Source organism: Acanthaster planci, unplaced genomic scaffold (assembly GCF_054643075.1).
Source record: "Acanthaster planci isolate LZ-2023a unplaced genomic scaffold, COTS_SCS Contig10, whole genome shotgun sequence".
NCBI lineage: Eukaryota > Metazoa > Echinodermata > Asteroidea > Valvatida > Acanthasteridae > Acanthaster > Acanthaster planci.
Window position 1 is genome coordinate 169,041 of NW_028257634.1, and position 17,847 is coordinate 186,887.

A 17,847-nucleotide genomic window follows, 5' to 3' on the forward strand; every position below is an offset into this window, starting at 1 on the left:
CAGTAATAGGGCACGGTCTTAATTTCGATGCCTGGAAGGTGAGCTTGTTGATGGTCTGCCATGCCCGATGGCTGGAGTGAGTGAAGTCGATTGTCTCGACAATCTCCGTCCATCTCTCTCTGTGTTAAGATTTCAGCCTTGTCATAAGGTCTGTGGCGGTTTTGGCTTTCTCAGCATTGGTTTTAGCTTCATCGTGGGCGCAAAAAAGGAGGTCTTCACATTCTTCTTTGGACCCTAAAGACCACAATAAGGTACTTAAATATTGTCATCACAAGTCTCCGACAGTGGAAGAGATCATACAAACTGAACGCTAAGCAGTTACTGGTCCATACATTTAGATGAGACCAGTTCACTGTTGACGACATTCAACAGTTCCTTTGACTGCTGTTGCTACAAATGTATGCCGTTTGACCTAGCAGTAAGCCAGGATGTCTTCCAGCATCGAATGGACCAGATACTTAAACAGTGCAAGGGTGTGTTCAGCATCACTAATGACATCATTGTCTTTGGAGACTCAAAACATTCTCATGACAAGAACCTTCATCAACTCATGACTGTCACAGCTGCCAACAGTCTCAAATTCGAGATACCAAGTGCTCAATCAATGAAAAGTGGATAAAATTCTTTGGCATTGACTATGATGTGCAGGGTGTTCACCCAGATCCAGCTAAAGTTCATGCCATTAAGGCCATGCCACCTCCTACTGACAAGACACAGCTTTATGAGTTTCTCGGAATGGTAACATATCTCAGTCCATTTATCCAGCATTTTGCAAGTCACACAGGAGATATGTGTGAGCCGCTTCATAATGACTCTATGTATGGACTCCAGGCCACCAAGAGTGCTTTGAGAAAGTTCACAATTTGATATGCAACTCTCTTACATTGTGGTACTTTGTCCTTAACAAGCCCATGACAATTCAGGTTGATGCATCGTCCCGTGGTTTAGGTGGAATCCTGTTGCAGGAGGGTGAGCCAGGTACATTTGCCTCCAAGGCACTTGGTGAAGCTGAAACAAGATACGCGAATATTGAGCGAGAAATGTTAGCAAAAGTTTTGGTAGCACTGTGAGCGCTACCATACATGTGTCTATGGTAAACATTTTAGTGTTGAGTCTGGTCATAAACCTCCCCAGATGATCCATCAAAAGCCACTCACATCTGCACCACCTTGTCTCCAGCGAATGCTCATGTGCCTTCAGCCCTATAATTTTACTCTCCAATATTCCCCTGACAAGAAGGTTCCAATTGCTGACAGTTTGTCCCGCTCTCCGACTACTGACGGTACACACATGTAAACTGGACATTCAGGTAAACCTTGTGCATTTCACTGCCGACCACCTTGCAGATGTCAAACATGAAATTTAACGTGACCCACTCCTTGACGATCTCAAGCAACTCATCATACCCAGTTGGCCAGATTGGAAGAGTTATCTCCTACCTGCTTTCAGACCCTATTGGTCATTTCGCGATGAGCTCGCGAAAGCCCATGACATCCTAATGAAGGGATGGCATGTCATCACATCTGCAACCGTGCATACCTATATGCTAAAGCCACCAAAGTGCAACTTAAGCAAAGCGTTGGCCAAAGACTTATATTGGTTCAGCTTGAATCATGACATAGAGTGTATCATCAGTTAGTGTTCAATTTGTTAGGAGCATCAGTGGTCACAGGGTAAAGAGACATTACTTCTGCATGAGCTACCAATTCGACTGTGGCAGATACTTGGAACTGATCTGTTCCACTTTGACGGATATGAATAACTCATGGTGATTGACTCTTAGTTTCTTTAGTTCACGGAATGCCTGTGAATTGCACAAGCGTGTTGTTCTCGATGTGATTCAGCAAATCCTTTCTGTGCAAGGAGTGCCCGGAAAAGATTGTCAGTGACAGCGGTCCACATTTTGCATCTACAGCTTACAAAGCATTTGCTGAGGAATGGGGATTTCAACATGAGATACTGTCGCCTCATTTTCCTTAGTCAAATGGCTTTGTTGAAAGAATGATTCAGACTGTCAAGTGCACAGTAGCCAAGGCCAAGACCAGTGGACAAAACATCAGCAAGGCTGTCTTATGCCTTTGAATCACCCCAGTTGACAGTAAAAAACTGCCAAGCCCTGCAGAACTGCTTTGTTGTCGGAAGTTTCTCACCAATCTGGCTAATGTGATCACAAACACACTGGATCACAAGAACCAGGTCTACCAGCGCCTTCAAGAACGACAAACGCAACAGAGAGCATATCACCACAGATTTGCCCAGGATCTGAAGTCATTTAACACTGGTCAGCTTGTCTGTGTCCAGGATCCAAACACTGGGTTATGAATACCTGCCCAGATTAAACAACAGTGTTTGCAACCACGTTCGTATGTTGTCATTACACTCAATGGGCATGAACTCCGCCACAATCTTTGTCATATTCGTGATTTTGACCCTGCAAAAAAGCATATCATCTTTGCTCTTGACCCCCCTCACTCTGATGATAAAGAGGCATGTGACATGCACAAGACACCCCTGTGACAGGATCGGGTCAACATATCTGACCATCAAACAAACTGAATCTTTAAACTGTGGACAGATACATACGTGAACCTTTCCATCCTCAAATGTCATTTTGTTAACCCCTTAACACCGGGATTCTTTTGACCTCAACTGCTGGGCTGCGGTATGCCCAATATGCAAAGCTCTGTCCAGCAGCAGGCCCCATTGAAACCGTAGCTGCATGGTGAGTAAAATGTATGTGTGGTATGCACTAATCCTCACACAAAGCTATGGCTGTCAACGGTTCCCGGTGCGAAGGGTTAATATATATTTCTGCATTTCTCCTGTTTTCATTTTTTTCATATTTGATTTAAAAGAGTGTCCAGAATAGTGTTTTGCAGATGACTACACTGGACATGTAACGAGATTTCAAACATTTCTTTTTTGTTACATAAATGCAGAAGTCATGCATCACACTTTATTCTTTTTGTTTTGTTTTGTTTTTAGGTGTTACTAAACCATATAAGGCTAAACTGAACGTCTATGATTTTATTTTCTTCCGGATTGTGAAGATGTCACAAAGTGTGTTCATTTCTTTTGTTATTAATCGGCTGTTATCAAAGTTTTTTAAGACACACACATCTCTATAGGTTTAAAACAAGCTTTGAAAGTTCCATTCTTGTTTCTGCTCTATTACACCTTCATAGCATTTTCTACCTACAGCCTCATTCCTTTTTTTCATTTTAAAAGGGGGAATGTGATATATATTAGACAACAGAGGGCGCACTGCATAACACCGCCAGCATAACACCCAAGCAGAAATAAAAGTATGGTCAAAGCTATGTCCTGTCATCCATGTCAACCCACCAACTATTATAGTGGGGATGCAGCCCCAAGTCTCTAAAGATGATTGGAGAGAGGCACAATTTAAGGATGAACAGATGGCCTGGCTTATTCAAGCTAAGGAAGAGTCAGGGACACGACTGGATCAGGAGATTGTTTCTCCAAAATTAACAGCTGCAAAGAATTACTGGCTGCAATGGGACCAACTCCCAGTGAGGAAGGCCTTAAGTTCCATTGGTTAGGCCTGAGTGCGGATGTCAGATCCTTCGTGAAACATTGCGACTCATGTGCAATGAGGAAGTCACCGAGTGAAAAGCCAAGGGCGCCTCTGCAACAACACTTAGTTGGGGCTCCTGTTGAGCGAGTGGCTATGGGTATATAGTTGGACCCTTCCCTGGATTCGATACATTCTTGTAATTTGGGATTATTTTAGCACATGGTTGGAGGCATACACCATTTCTGACGAGAAAGCAGAGACTGGAATACAGAAAAGCAGAGACCAAGAGATTGGAATACAACGAGAGTTCTAAGCTGAAGAGAATGTGGAGACACTTTCGTAAACGAGATGAGGTTTGACAAACATATGGCGAGCCATAGAGCTGAGGGGCAGGTTCAGTTCTACTGCCTGAAGTGTGAGCAGGGCTACATACGAAAGGATAACCTAAGGGTGTACTACAAAAACCACCATCCATCATCCCTGGACGGCTTGCCAAAGATCTACCCTGAAACTGAAGAGGAACACAGACGTGGGAAGACTAATAGAGGGACTAAGCAGGCTGATAAGGAGTGACAGCAGGACCACCCTGAGAAGCGCCGAGCACCGGAAACAACACAGGACCCAGGGAAGTCAAAGTCAAAACAACAGAAAGTGGTAAAAGAGTCTGAAACAGGGAATGGGAGACATCAACAGAGGCTGCCCGGGAGTGGTCGGAACCTTCAGCTCCTGAAAGGTTGGAGGCACAGGATGTGACAGAGTGTTCTCTTTCCCCAGGCTTGATGTCTAGTTGATCAGTGCCTGAGCCAACAGCTGCAGTCCACTGAACCCAGATCTGGTGGAAAACCAAAGGGAATGATGTCCATGGTTCACAATCCGAGGAAGGAGAATGGCAGTGAGGACAAGAAAGATCTGCATGTTGTGCTCCGCAGTGATGCAGAGGCAGCAGCATCTTCCCCGCAGCTTAGCTTTTGGCGGGTCCTTGAAAGAAGTACCCTGCAACTGAAGTTACTTTCAGTACCTCATCTCTTGAACCAGTCTCTGCCCGAGTCTTCAGGATCAGTGGGAATAAATGAGGGGAACATCATCCAGTACCCATCAGCAACCCTGCCTTAGAAATAATGCTGTCTGGCAATGTCCGTCATGTCAAGGAGGTGCATACCCTATCAAGGTTCCAGAATGGTGTGAAAGTCTCCAAAGAAGTTATTGAGAGAACCTACAATGTCAACTTCACTGCAGGTTTTGTGATGCAGTAGCTACCATCGAGAGTGATTCATCTTGTTTCAAGAACCTTGAGAACTGAACCTTAAGTTTTGTTGCCTGGCCTCAAGGGTGATATGCTGTTTTATTTAAGTTGGGCTTCAAGTTACTGAAATCATTTTGTGACACTTTTAAAAATTCAGAGCCTTTTTTTGTATTAAACTTTAATCAAGTAAACCTTTTGACCTTTTAATCAAGTAAACCTTTTTGTTTTGAGAAAACATGTGAACTGTTAGTTTCCATGTTATTTTTGTATTAAGTGACTACATGACTTGAACTTCAAGTTGAGCTCTTTTTCATTGTCCAACCTCCACCTTGGGTTGTTACCTGAAGAAGATTTGCAGTTATATCAAGGGATCAAGCACATCTTTTACTTTTTAAGTTAGTATCAGTTTTTAAGACCGAGGACGGCCTGAACATGAGGGTGAGGCTTTGTAGCGCAAAAGTGTACTTGCAGCGAGCTACCAGTGCTAGTAGCTGTTTACACAGCACCCCCAGTCAGTAGACTGTGTTAGTCTCCTTAGGTGTCCATCCTGAAGAGAGACTGAGCAGCACGTGCTGGCAGCATACGGCACTCCAAACTGACTCACCACCTAGGTTTACCTGGATAGCCACTTATCTGGGCTCACCGAAGGGTTTGGTCAGGAGGCTGGGGCGACCTTGGAGAAAGTTGTCAGTGCCACAGTACATGTATGTTCAGGTATGATTGGGGATGTAACATGGGTGTATATAATCTGATGCACAGTTTATGTGTTAAATTGGATTACAGTTTGCGGACTGTGGAGAATATGAAGCAAGGGATGAGTCCAAGTAGTGCCTGTGAAGCAGCTTTGCAGCCCATCATCAAATATTATCCTGATTTTAGCGGAGCTGTTGTTGCAGCTAGTAAGCAAGGAATTCACGGTAAGACATTCAGATAAAACAGTAAATAGAAAAGAAGATGCATTGTCTGTCCGTAGACAGAATAATTGGCTTTTCCACATTTGGAGGGGGCTCATCCAGTATGTCTTTTGAAAACTGCCAAGTTTTGATGGTGTCGTTAGGACATTAGGAAAATGTCTACACTACATGTAGATAATAACTGCTGTTACTACAAGTCGGGCACAGAGAACTTCAAAATTACGTGTTTTACTAAGAATATGCGTTGAACAGAATGGGACATAGGGAAAAATAGCAATGTATAAAAGTCCTGTGATGACGCTACCAAAATTTTACATGTAAAGCATCTTGACATGAATCTATGCTAAGTTTCACCCAGTATTGTCCTGCGAAGAATTCTATGTTGCAGGCGTGTCAAGGGACTTGAGGTGACATCATCAAGACACTGTTCTAGGACTACCTATGCAATAGGGTCTCTCTTAAACTCTGATGAAGATACAAAACCCAGGAACACATTCTTTATGAACTTTATATCCATGGTGTCAGTTGGATTTGACAAATAATTGTCTAACTAACCGATTGTACCATCACGTTACACATATGATCAGCAGTAAAATTATACATTGTATATTCAGTCAATTTCATGTTGATTAGACCTTTCGTAATATATGGAACAACTACACTTTTGTTGACATCATAATGAGTTTACAAAATTCCCAAACAACCAACACATTAACTTGGCTGACCAAAAGTCTTGCAAAAGTAATTAAAAAAAATTTTTGCCCAGGTGATTTGAAAAAAAAAGAAAGAATGAATGTGAGATAAAAGCAAAATTAATATAAAATTACTTGATAACATGATGAGTGAACTCTTTTTGTGTATATCATATCTTGGTTTGGTCTGTGCCAGATTTCTTCATTATCGTTGGACTTGGGGTTCTGGAGATATTGGCCTCCATAGGGTACATTTGCTTAGCTTACATTTGTAAGTTAACTTATATGAGAGCATTCGTTTAGTCATCACATGATGTTTGTGCCTGCTGTGGTACAAACCAGTAAACATAGCAGTGAACTTGAAGTTGAACCATCTATGAGTTGAATACGTAACTTAGTACAAAACCCTAAATAATTATGGAAAGGAAAGATTGTGTTCGAAAGAATGTTGTGTCTAGACACAACTTAAGCGATTTTGTAGAAGTTTACCATGCCCATGGACATAAACTTTAAAAGTAAGCCTAGGCCTATTTCCTAACAAACAAATGGACGTCTCTCACTCTTCATAACATCACATTATGTGAAACTTCTATTAGCCAAAACCTCTGAATGCTACTCTCCGATTTCATCCTGACTGGATGGCAGTAAGTAATTATAAAATAAGCAATCACCTTAGGACCCACTTCTCCAAGGCCAGTGTGACCATTACCCTGTCAATCATGGCATACTGGCTGCAAGCTGCTGATGGTGTAAAATAATGGAATTGTTTGAGAGCATAGGCAAAGTTTGACTGTTTTATGTCATTTATTTATTTTTTTATGTGATTTATCAGGATATATTTGGGTTATTTTTATGATTCAAAGTTGCTTACTCAATAACTTTTGGCACTTTTCCCAATGCCATACAGTATCAGTAAGAATCTAGTAGACTTTTGTAGGTTTTTTGTCAGCAAACTCACAGGCAGTGCCGTCATAAACCACCTGTTCACACGTTGTTAACTTTGATCTGGTAAGTAACATTGGAATGCAAACTGCTTGATCCAAAACCAGTGAGTACCGACCCGAGTTTGTCATTGGGCAAACTCGGGTCTGCTCCAATTTGGCGATTCACGTAATGAGCTGAGCCATGGCTGAGTGTAACCATAGAGGAATAACAAATTCTTCCATCTCCCTTCTTTGTTGAACCATGGAATGAAGATTAGAGAAAGAAGTCTTTTTGAACAAATCTTAGAAAAATTCACATTAAATTTTTTTTACAGGTTAGGAGTTCTCATAAATCATCACGTCATCAAATCATAGAGCCAACTACAATTTTGAAAATATAATCTTTATGGGGTGTGTTGGAAAAGTTTATATTTCCTGTCAAACATGTCCTTAAAATGGGAAAATCAGGTTGCAAATGGAATTTCATTGAATTTTTAATGGGTAATAAGAAGATTTACAGTTTATGAACATAGATTTTGAGGCCACATTTGGTTACATCAACAGTATTCCTTTTTCCATAATGACCATGGTCCAGTCGACATGCTGTTTGTGACTTTATTCTCATTCATGACAATTCAGGTCTAAGGAAATATGGTTCATAGTAAAAGCTTCAATTCACAAAGAGTGAGCATAGGGGTTATCACTTTCTCTGTTTTATGTTGACTCAGCTGTTGGCAGACAGTATTACTCAATGGTAAAAATGGAAAAAGCTAGAGGCACCGAGTCCTAGAACATTGACTGAAGGAGATAAAACAGGGTGATCAGTGTGAATTAAGATATAAATACATTTATAAATATGTATACGTATGTAAATGTACTTAAGAAAAGATTAGAGAAAACAGACTATTTACTAGAGAAAAATTTGATTAACATGAAGGAGTTAAAGAGCTATTGTTAAAATCCAACTTTTAAGCAGGTTTTATTTCTCTAAAAAGGCTATGTTTTGAAATTGTATATGAGATTAAATCTACGCAAACTATTGTCACTTTTTTACCACTGACATTGACTTGGTGACAAACTAAAGTGCCTATTCAATATTCAAAAATCATACACTTTCAACACTCTTCTCTGCTGCTGCCCTCAAGGTAATTTGAATTTGATCCCGGCCTGTTGTGTGCCAATAAAACCCCTGTATTTTCTGAAATCCATGTCTCATCAATGGCATGCAAAGTTAACATTTAAACCGCGTATTCAGATGTCTCTATTCCTAATAGAGATATCTTTATTGCACGTCCTGTTTTAATAGAGATATCTCTATTTTGTTTCCGGTCCCGCACACTGAGTCAACGGAAAGGTCATTGTAACGTAACACACAAAGTTTAACTGAGCCAGAGGGTTAATAATGTAAAGTTTCCTAATGTAAACAACCAAGGGAGTACGAGTACTGAGACATGATTCAAAACACCTCAAGATAATAGATTTTTAAACACAAAACGTCGAGGGTGACCTGCTGACCTCAGAAGCGGTAACTTAATAGAGATATTTCTGTTGCGCAGTAGAGATATCTCTATTATTAAATGTTAACTTTGCACGCCATACTAATTGGTTAAAAACCATGCATACACTGTGTGTTTAGTACACGCTTCCACTATAGATCGTTTCTTATATCAGCATCTCATGACAGAGCTTTGAGTCGCTGCCTAACACAAGGCTGTGGAAGAAGTGAGTGCGCAGTGTAGCGATTGATATTGAATTGAATTGAATTGGAGTTGACGACTGCTGTTTGACATGGCATTTAAGGTGCAAACTTCAAAGCCTGTCTCTTGAAGTATATGCCCATTGGGTTGAAACTTTGCAGATAGCTAGAAAGGGAATCGTTATTGATGAAAATTGACATCATGTAATGGCTTTGTCAGGTGTCAAATCACATGACAATAAAGGTGCACCATGTAAATCACTATATCTTCTAAGGTATGTGTCCAATTGGGTCGAAACTTTGCAGATAGCATATGCACACTTGGCCAGGACATTTTATTTAAAAGCGTGGGAATACAAAAAGCCCATTGCAAACAGACATAGAACATGTAGATGTTTCTTCTTTTTCCACTTTTTGCTTATTGACATTGTATGTTTAACCCTTGACTTTCAGCCTTTTCTTGAGGCCAATTCCCAATTCGTGGATAGACTACCATCTGAAGGTGTATGCCAAATCATGATGTCATCATGTCCAGTTTTTATCCTATAATTGCGGCCGCTGGTAATCTACATCCTTAAAACTTTGTGCACTGAGGCATAGGAAATTGAATATTCATGCCTTTGTTTGTGCTTGGTGTGATCTCATGACAACATCAAATTTAATGCTTGCGCAGGTGTTTGCATTACGCTGTGTGCCCTAAATCTGTATGTGCAGTCATTACCCTTAACAAGCTCTTTCTTCTGGAATTATTTTGGGAGTAAATAGCCCGGTTGTTTACAACATTGTTTTGTTTGAATCATTTTTGGCGAGCTGCGAAGCAAGTGCGAGCCTATGTAATACCCATTTCTGTCTTCTGTCCGTCCGTCCGCTATCAAATGTTAAACTTTTTCCTTGCAGGTCCATAGGTGTTAAAATGTGCCATTGAGTGCTTGTTTGCTTCTTCTTGGAATTCCATCAGTATTTAAATAGTTTCTTATGGCCCTAATGCTTAGAAACTTATTGAAAAAATTACAAAAGTTGAATGTTAACAATTTGAGTTGTATTGTGTACTTACCCTGTAGTACATACAGTACATATGTACTGAGCACTCCTGTAATGTACATGTGTGTGTGTATAGACAGTGTTTAGACACATACAAATGTACATGTACAGTATGAGGGAAAAATGTAAGGGATGGGGGGTACTCCAAGGTCGAGTTCGGGCGGCCTGTTCTTGACACAGGTTTCTTGTTCTCACGCTCGAACAGCGGGAACACGACTTAAGAACACTGTTCTCGGAACAGGATCACTCACCACCTCCTCGTCAGTGTTTTACAGGAACACACGGAAAACTCGTGAAATTTTGATTTTTGAACAGCTGCAAAAAGTAGAGAGATGGCTCCCAAATCCATAGACCATGTAGACAATGGGAAGTTTTGCAAAATTAACATTAATTATTTCCGTAACACAGAAATGAATGTTCCTGTTTATATAGAAAAGAATTCAGCCCATCCAAACCTTAACTCTCGAATAATGTATATGGACGCCGCCATGTTGCTTGCGATAACCGGTTGTTTGTTTCCGGTGTTCGAGTGGCCGACCCACGAACAACAAATCGAGCTGTTCGTGAACATACGGGAACAAGTCGCCCAAACTGAGCCCAAGTGACAGATTAAAATGTTTGTTGGGGGAGGGGTACCTGTAGGAGGAGGATCATGGGGACAAAGTACATCTATGTAGAAAGTGGATGAAATGCTGGGTAAGGTTGCCGTAATGGTTGGGCTGAATAAATGGGATGATGGAACAGCCAGAGTAAGAAGTCAAGGGAATGTGGGGAGGGATGGAGTAGGAGATGGATAGGATGATGGAGAAGGGTAAGACTAGGAAATGGATTGGATGATGGGGAGGGGTCCAGAGTGAAAGATGGATAGGATGATGGGAGGGGGTGTAGTAGGAAATGGATGAGATGACAGGAGGACATGGAGTTGGAAATGGATAAGATGATGGGGAGGGGCAAAGTAAGAGAACGATAGGATGATGGGGAGGGGCAAAGTAAGAGATGGATAGGATAATGGGGAGGGGCAGAGTAAGAGGTGGATAGGATAATGGGGAGGGGCAGAGTAAGAGGTGGATAGGATGATGGGGAGGGGTAGAGTAAGAGATGGATAGGATGATGGGGAGGGGTGTAGTAGGAAATGGATGAGATGGCAGGAGGACATGGAGTTGGAAATGGATAGGATGATGGGGAGGGGCAGAGTAAGAGATGGATAGGATAATGGGGAGGGGCAGAGTAAGAGGTGGATAGGATAATGGGGAGGGGCAGAGTAAGAGGTGGATAGGATGATGGGGAGGGGCAGATTAAGAGGTGGATAGGATAATGGGGAGGGGCAGAGTAAGAGGTGGATAGGATGATGTGGAGGGGCAGAGTAAGAGGTGGATAGGATGATGGGGAGGGGCACATTAAGAGGTGGATAGGATGATGGGGAGGGGCACATTAAGAGGTGGATAGGATGATGGGGAGGGACACATTAAGAGGTGGATAGGATGATGGTGAGGGGCAGAGTAAGAGGTGGATAGGATGATGGGGAGGGGCACATTAAGAGGTGGATAGGATGATGGGGAGGGGCAGAGTAAGAGGTCGATAGGATGATGGGAAGGGGCAGATTAAGAGTCGGATAGGATGATGGGGAGGCACTGCTTGTCCAGGTCTAGTCTGACTGTACTGGACCCACATTCTATAGGCATTCCTCTCTCCTGTAAAGAACTGTAATGTAATTCACAACAAGCAGCGAGCCATGGTGGCTTTGCCATTCTAGTTATTACGGCATTTGTACAAAAGCGTATTTTGTGAGATTTCACAATCACTCCCTGTGATGAAATAGTGCATTTTGTTACTTATGAACTTTGCTTTCCAGTAAATGTCAACATTTTACCGACCAGTCTTAGCCAAATTTGTACCAAGTCTTTGAACACTGATGTATTGGAGGGAGTGGAATAAAATTACAAGCTTTGCATGGATAATGGAACAGTGTATCGAAATTTAAAAAGTTTATTTGCGATGGCAAAAGTAGGTCTAATATCAGGGATTTTTCTCTTTTTCCTGGTCACAGCTTTACTTTGTATGCAGTTGCAAGTAAAAAACTACAAGTATTGCTAAGATATTACTGGCCCCCCTTATATCCAGCTAAGATGCAGGCAGTAATCAGGCATTTGTGGAATGTTTTCTATTATTCATCTGACTTGGTGGCGACCATCATTGAACACATTTAAGTGCCAGAGCTGCAACTCCTGTGTCCTTCCTCTATGCTGTAAGTCCCCTTGAAGCAGGAATGCTTGAAGATCAGTTTGCAGGTGTTTTAGTATACCTCTTTTAAAATATCTCAGTAGCAACATAGGAGGGTCGTCATCTATGGATTTCTTTGAACTCGGGGCAGAGGCCATTGAATGGGCATAGAAAGACGAGAAACAAGATACAACAAACTTCCCTGTCCCCCAAAAAATTCAAGTGGAAGCAACAGTGGCTAGGTCAGATACTAAGATGCTAATTGATTTAATGCACAAACAACAGCAAATTTTTGAGACACAACAGAAGTCAATCAATGATCTAACTAAAATGATACAACAAAACTACTCCAGCCTGGCATAGGGGATTCTGCAGCCAGAAATGAAATGACCCTTGGAGCGCTTCATATGGCCACCACTCTGTGAGATCCATCACTAAGCTTGCCATGGGGAAGCTGGCAGGACAGATGGTCCTCCAACTTTTTGGTGTGTGGTGACATGCACTTCAGTGCTCTTGCTGTTGCCTGCAGGATCTTGATACAGAACACATGATCATTTCAGTTTAGTTGGAGGCTGCAAATGTGGCAGGCTTCCAAATGATTTCTTAAATAGTTTAAGGAGGGTTGCAGCACCTGCAGATCTTAGAGAAGAATACAGGCTCTACTGCTGTCGTGAAAACCTAAGTCAATGATATCTTTGATATTCAAAATTTCTGTAGCTGTTCCACCAGTCAATCTAATATTGAAATACCTGACCTTCGATACCTACAGTGCACTTGCACAAGCACTTTTGCTGAGAGGACAGAGACCATGACATTAGCCCATACACTGCATGCCCCATGACTAGAATTCCACAGGTAAATCACCCTTTTTTCCCAGCACACACACAGAGTTCTCGAAGTTTCGTGTTTGTCTTATACACGCTTGGCATTTCAGAACATATTTCTGACACTTCACTTTAATTACCATTGTGTCAGATCCTAAGACAAGGAAGAGAACACTCAGGAAGTCTTAATGTGGATCATGTGGTGAACCTTTATTGCCCTTCAACTTTGATATTCCCTCCAGCTGTTTCCGATGTCGCCTATGTTCCCAAGAAAATCTGTGTGTAATTTGCTCACGCCAGTCGTCCGAAACTTGGAAATGGTTTTCTTCATGGCAGAACGATCTTACTTTACCCTACTAGACTTGCCTGCTTCTGTGGATACTTCTGTGGTTTCTAGTGCTGTAGCCACAATTTTGAATGGAAATTCACAACAATCTGCAGCGAGTTTGACAGTCCTATCAAGTTTATGTGTGGTAAACGTTTCCAGGGGAAATGTGGAGAGCATGTCTGTTTTGTCATACAACTGCCTGATTCCAGTCACGCAATCAGCTGGTGGGTCAGCTGAGTTTCCCTACACATGCAGTTCAAGATAAAAGGCTAGATCATATGGGTTTTCATCGACCACAATATTACCCTTTTTCTTGGTCATTTTATTTACGGGATCTTCGTATGTATGAGTGCACAACCCAATCTTTGTCTACTGCCCTCCATTTCTCGGGGAATGCCCCCACTTAGTTTCAGCAAGTTTCGTTCATATGGGAGCTGGGACCGGCGGCCATTTTTCTTGTGCTTGGGAACCAATAGCTGCAGTCACTGCAATCATCTCCATACTAGTTTCTTTTCAACTTGTCGATCGTCAGAGCTCGACAGTGACCTCCCTTCAACTTGGACTTTCAACTGATTTTCGTGGGATCTGTCACGCTCTTGTTCCCATTCTCCAATTTGCCAACACCCTCGGTCTCCTCCACGCGCCCACGAGGAGTCCTTTTTGCTGATTTCTCCCAATTCTGAACAAGATTTACAGGAGTCTTACAGTGCTTCTCTGAGACATTGAGGTAACCTGGTGATACTAGAAGTAGAAGTTTACAATTTCCTCCTCCCTTCCAGAAACACACTTTTACACATCTTAGCTGCCCCTCCTCCCAATTATGATGTTCCCCTGGGACGGGTTCTTTTCTGAGATTTTACGGCATGCTTTTACTAAGGTTCAGTTTGACCAGATCCAGTTAATGGCTTCATCCGATCCCATCTTAAATGGTAGCTCTCATGCCAGAACCTCCGTGGTGGCACCCCATTTCCTCAATTCTCCTTCGACAGTAACACTAACAGATGCTTGGGAGTCGAGTTGGGGGGCACACTTGGACGACCTGTCTCTCTCGGGATCTTAATCTCCATCAGAACAACACCTTTACATCTCCCAATTGAAGTTTCCTGCAGTTCTTAAGGCCCTCCAGCACGCTCCCAGCAGGATATCAAACAACTTCATCCAGATGAAAACTGACAATTTGAAAGTAGTGTACTACCTAAGCCATCGGGGGGACTCATTCACCTTCCCTGTACGTGCTAACATGGAAACTCCTCAGTTGGTGCATTCCTCATCAGATATTTATCCTTTCAAGCCTTTCACTTGTCAGAAAAGACCAACTTAATTGCAGATCCCATCTCATGGCTGTACAGTTCCCACAGAATAGACACTTCATCTCCCAACAGTCCAACAGATTTTTTTGGAAATCCACACAGTGACCTACTTGCAATTTGGACTCTTTCAACCAACATTAAAAGTGCTGCATCTGAGTTCGGAAAGTTTTCACCTCACTGCCTTGGTGCTTTCAGGCTGTCCTTCAGAGCAGCAGGCCTTTCAGAGGATGCTGCAGCCCTGGCAACCAGAAGCTGGGGAATCTGAACCATGAAAACTTATGACAGTTGCCTACAGCACTACTTCAATTGATGTTCACAGAAAGCTGTCAATCCAAATTCTGTGGTCTGTAATTGTTATTAGGGATTTCCTACTTTATCTCTTCAACTCTGATCTGCAAGTTTCCATCATCCAAGGTCACTGCTTTCAGAACCGTACACAAACATGGATGGTTCAGTCCAGTGAGTAACTATTCTCGGGATCAATCAGACCTTAATGCTGCATTGTATTAAATTAAAGGCAGTAAAAGAACAGGTGATAGCCTATGCAAGCCATTTACTTTGAAAACAGTTTTTTTTTGTTCAGACAAGTCTCATAGGTTTGTGCAAAGGGGCATCAAATGTTGTCCATATACGGAACTCTTTTCAAATGGGAGATAAGTAGTTCATGAATGTTGCATGGTGGAATACGATAAGGTGGAGTGTTTGCGGATGAAATGGAAAATATCTCTTTTGAGTATGTGTAGTTCTGAAAAGAACCGGTTTTTCGACGTTTCGGACAGTGAGCTCCGAAATGTTAAGTAACCGGTTATTTTCAGAACCACACATACTCAAAAAAGATATTTTCCACATGGTGTATCCTCAAACCCTCTACGTTAAATGGGAGATATTCAGTCTCTCTCCACTCCTTCACCAGTACGTTTGTAGACGAAGATGTCTTGAGGATGTTGTAGATCTTGGCCCAATTCAGATGCAAGCAGAAATATGCTCCACTATCTCAGCGTTCCTGCCTTTGGCAACATCAGACGCTGATGCAAACAAATCTAGAAAATGTACATGTTTACAACCCAAACAGCACAGATATATCCGAAATAAAACCACCCCCTTCAGGTTAAATCCTTTTTAGGCAGTCTAAACACCTTTCACTTCATAATAGTGTTTTGTATGACAGATCCTAAGCTTAATCCTTGACTGCAGCTAGTGGTGCCCTTTGTCGTAACATCGTGAATCTTTTCTGGTTTACATAATGAATTTAGACACAAAGGAGAAGAGAGAACAGTGTCAATGTTTCATCGTCATTTTGGCCATTTATTTACCATGATGTGAGAAAATTGATTGCAATTACTACTGTATTACTAAAGTACCTTCACCAGTAAGAAATCTTCTTCAATATTTAGTTGCATCTAGGCTACTAGAGATAACCACCATAGCTTTCAAATTCGAGAAATATGGAAGGGCTGCGTAGCACAGTGATCAGAATATCAACAAGAATATGATATCAAATCAGTTTTCTGAAATATGTGATGGCCGAGCTTTTGGTAACTGAGTACCTTCTTCAGGGTAAGCAGATTCAGTTCTGCTTGCATTTACATTGTAGCATTGTAGCTTTTACATTGTTGGTTTCATCTACAGATCATTTATGTTTAGTGATTACTAAAACGATCATGAAGTTTACAGTTAATACCATTCAGCCTTGATTGCCAGAACATGTTGTCTACGCATTGAACAGGAGGGGGAAGGCAAATCCTTTCTTTGGCCAGTGTTCTTCAAAACGATTGAAACTAGCCCAAAATTTTACAATTTCTGTGATTTAAGTTGCAAAAGCTACTCTGTCTGGGTATAACATGAATTTTCTGTTTTCATGATTTTGGAGACAACAAAAAATAGCACAAAGCAAGATTTTTGCCTAAGATTAAGAGCCGATCTTTGGCCAATCTATCTGGCCACTAGACTTTGTGCCAAGTTGATACTTGGTTTGGTTTTGGTCTCCATGCGCAAGATCGCTGGTAATCTACACATGAAATAAAGGGATTTCACATAAGTGCCATCTGTGCAAATCCGTGTCGAAATCAAACGGCCTCATTTCCAAATGCAGAAGTGCACAGATAGACGCAAAAGCATCGTATTGGGATCCTTTTATTAGTTGCTGCGATCTGCATGTTATACAGCAGATTGCAACTTGAGTAGATTTTGCATAGCGACCACCATCTCTGGAATGGACTTGTTCCTTTGTGCCATTCTTTATCCATTGAGAAACTGAACACTGAAATGGCCAAGTCAAATTCCTGACCTAAATCCAATAGAGAATCTGTAGAGGGAGCCGTACACGGGAGTGATGGCCAGAAGACCATCCAACAGGACCCAGCTGGAGGCTTTTGCCAAGGAAGAGTGGACCAACATCCCACATGAGACATTCAGAAAGCTTGTGGACACTTATAGGAGTCATCTTGAGGCAGTCATACAAAAGCAGTCATACAAAGGCAATGCTGTTGCCTATTAAGCAAAGACAATAGACTATGTAAACCTGGGGTATGAATAATTTGAACAGGAGCAAAAAAGAAACCTGAGCCGTATTTATTTTTATGCAAATGAAGTTTAGCCAACACGCATGTGGGTTTGTGTATTGCAACAAACAGACAAAACACGTTGTGGAAGGTACCAACATGGTAGCTTTACAATTGAAGAATTTAGAAAAGTATATTATTTTCCAAAGGATATGAATACTTTTTAGCACAACCGTAAAATAAATATTAAGAGAGGCCTGTACTGGCAAATCCTAAAATACTGAATAGCGGGAACAGCAGACCATAAAAGGTACATGTCGGTGATATAGTCTTCGCAACATAACTAGGTATATTGCACTGTAATACACAATTGTGTTTACAATCAGAGTGCAGAGAAATCTGTTATCTTGTGTCCTTGAGCTTTGTTCACTCTAATTCATTTCTTCCACATTTGAACAGGCAGTTGAAAAGTATTTGACTTAACTTGTTTGTCACTTCCCCTGAGACATTGACCCAATTTGTGACATGTAGGCCATCGTTCCTCATGTAAGACAATTTTTTTTCTTCACGTTGCCAATAAAATTTATTTTACAGTTTTTCCAAATGTCTGTTTCTTT

At 41.6% G+C, this 17,847-nt stretch overlaps 1 protein-coding gene across 9 annotated transcripts in view; it reads left to right on the forward strand.

Annotated features, from left to right (window-relative positions):
- aga (aspartylglucosaminidase) overlaps positions 1-17,847 on the forward strand; it is a 172,708-nt gene that overhangs the window by 106,393 nt on the left and 48,468 nt on the right. For 7 of the 9 annotated variants that reach the window (XM_087131737.1, XM_087131732.1, XM_087131729.1 and 4 more), the window contains one exon: positions 5,565-5,698. The exons of 1 other annotated variant lie outside the window; for it this stretch is intronic. In XM_087131737.1, the coding sequence (XP_086987863.1) occupies positions 5,565-5,698 (134 nt within the window). Of the gene's footprint in view, positions 1-5,564; positions 5,699-17,029 lie in introns of all 9 variants that reach the window. One more of the 9 variants, XM_087131734.1, reaches the window with a different exon arrangement.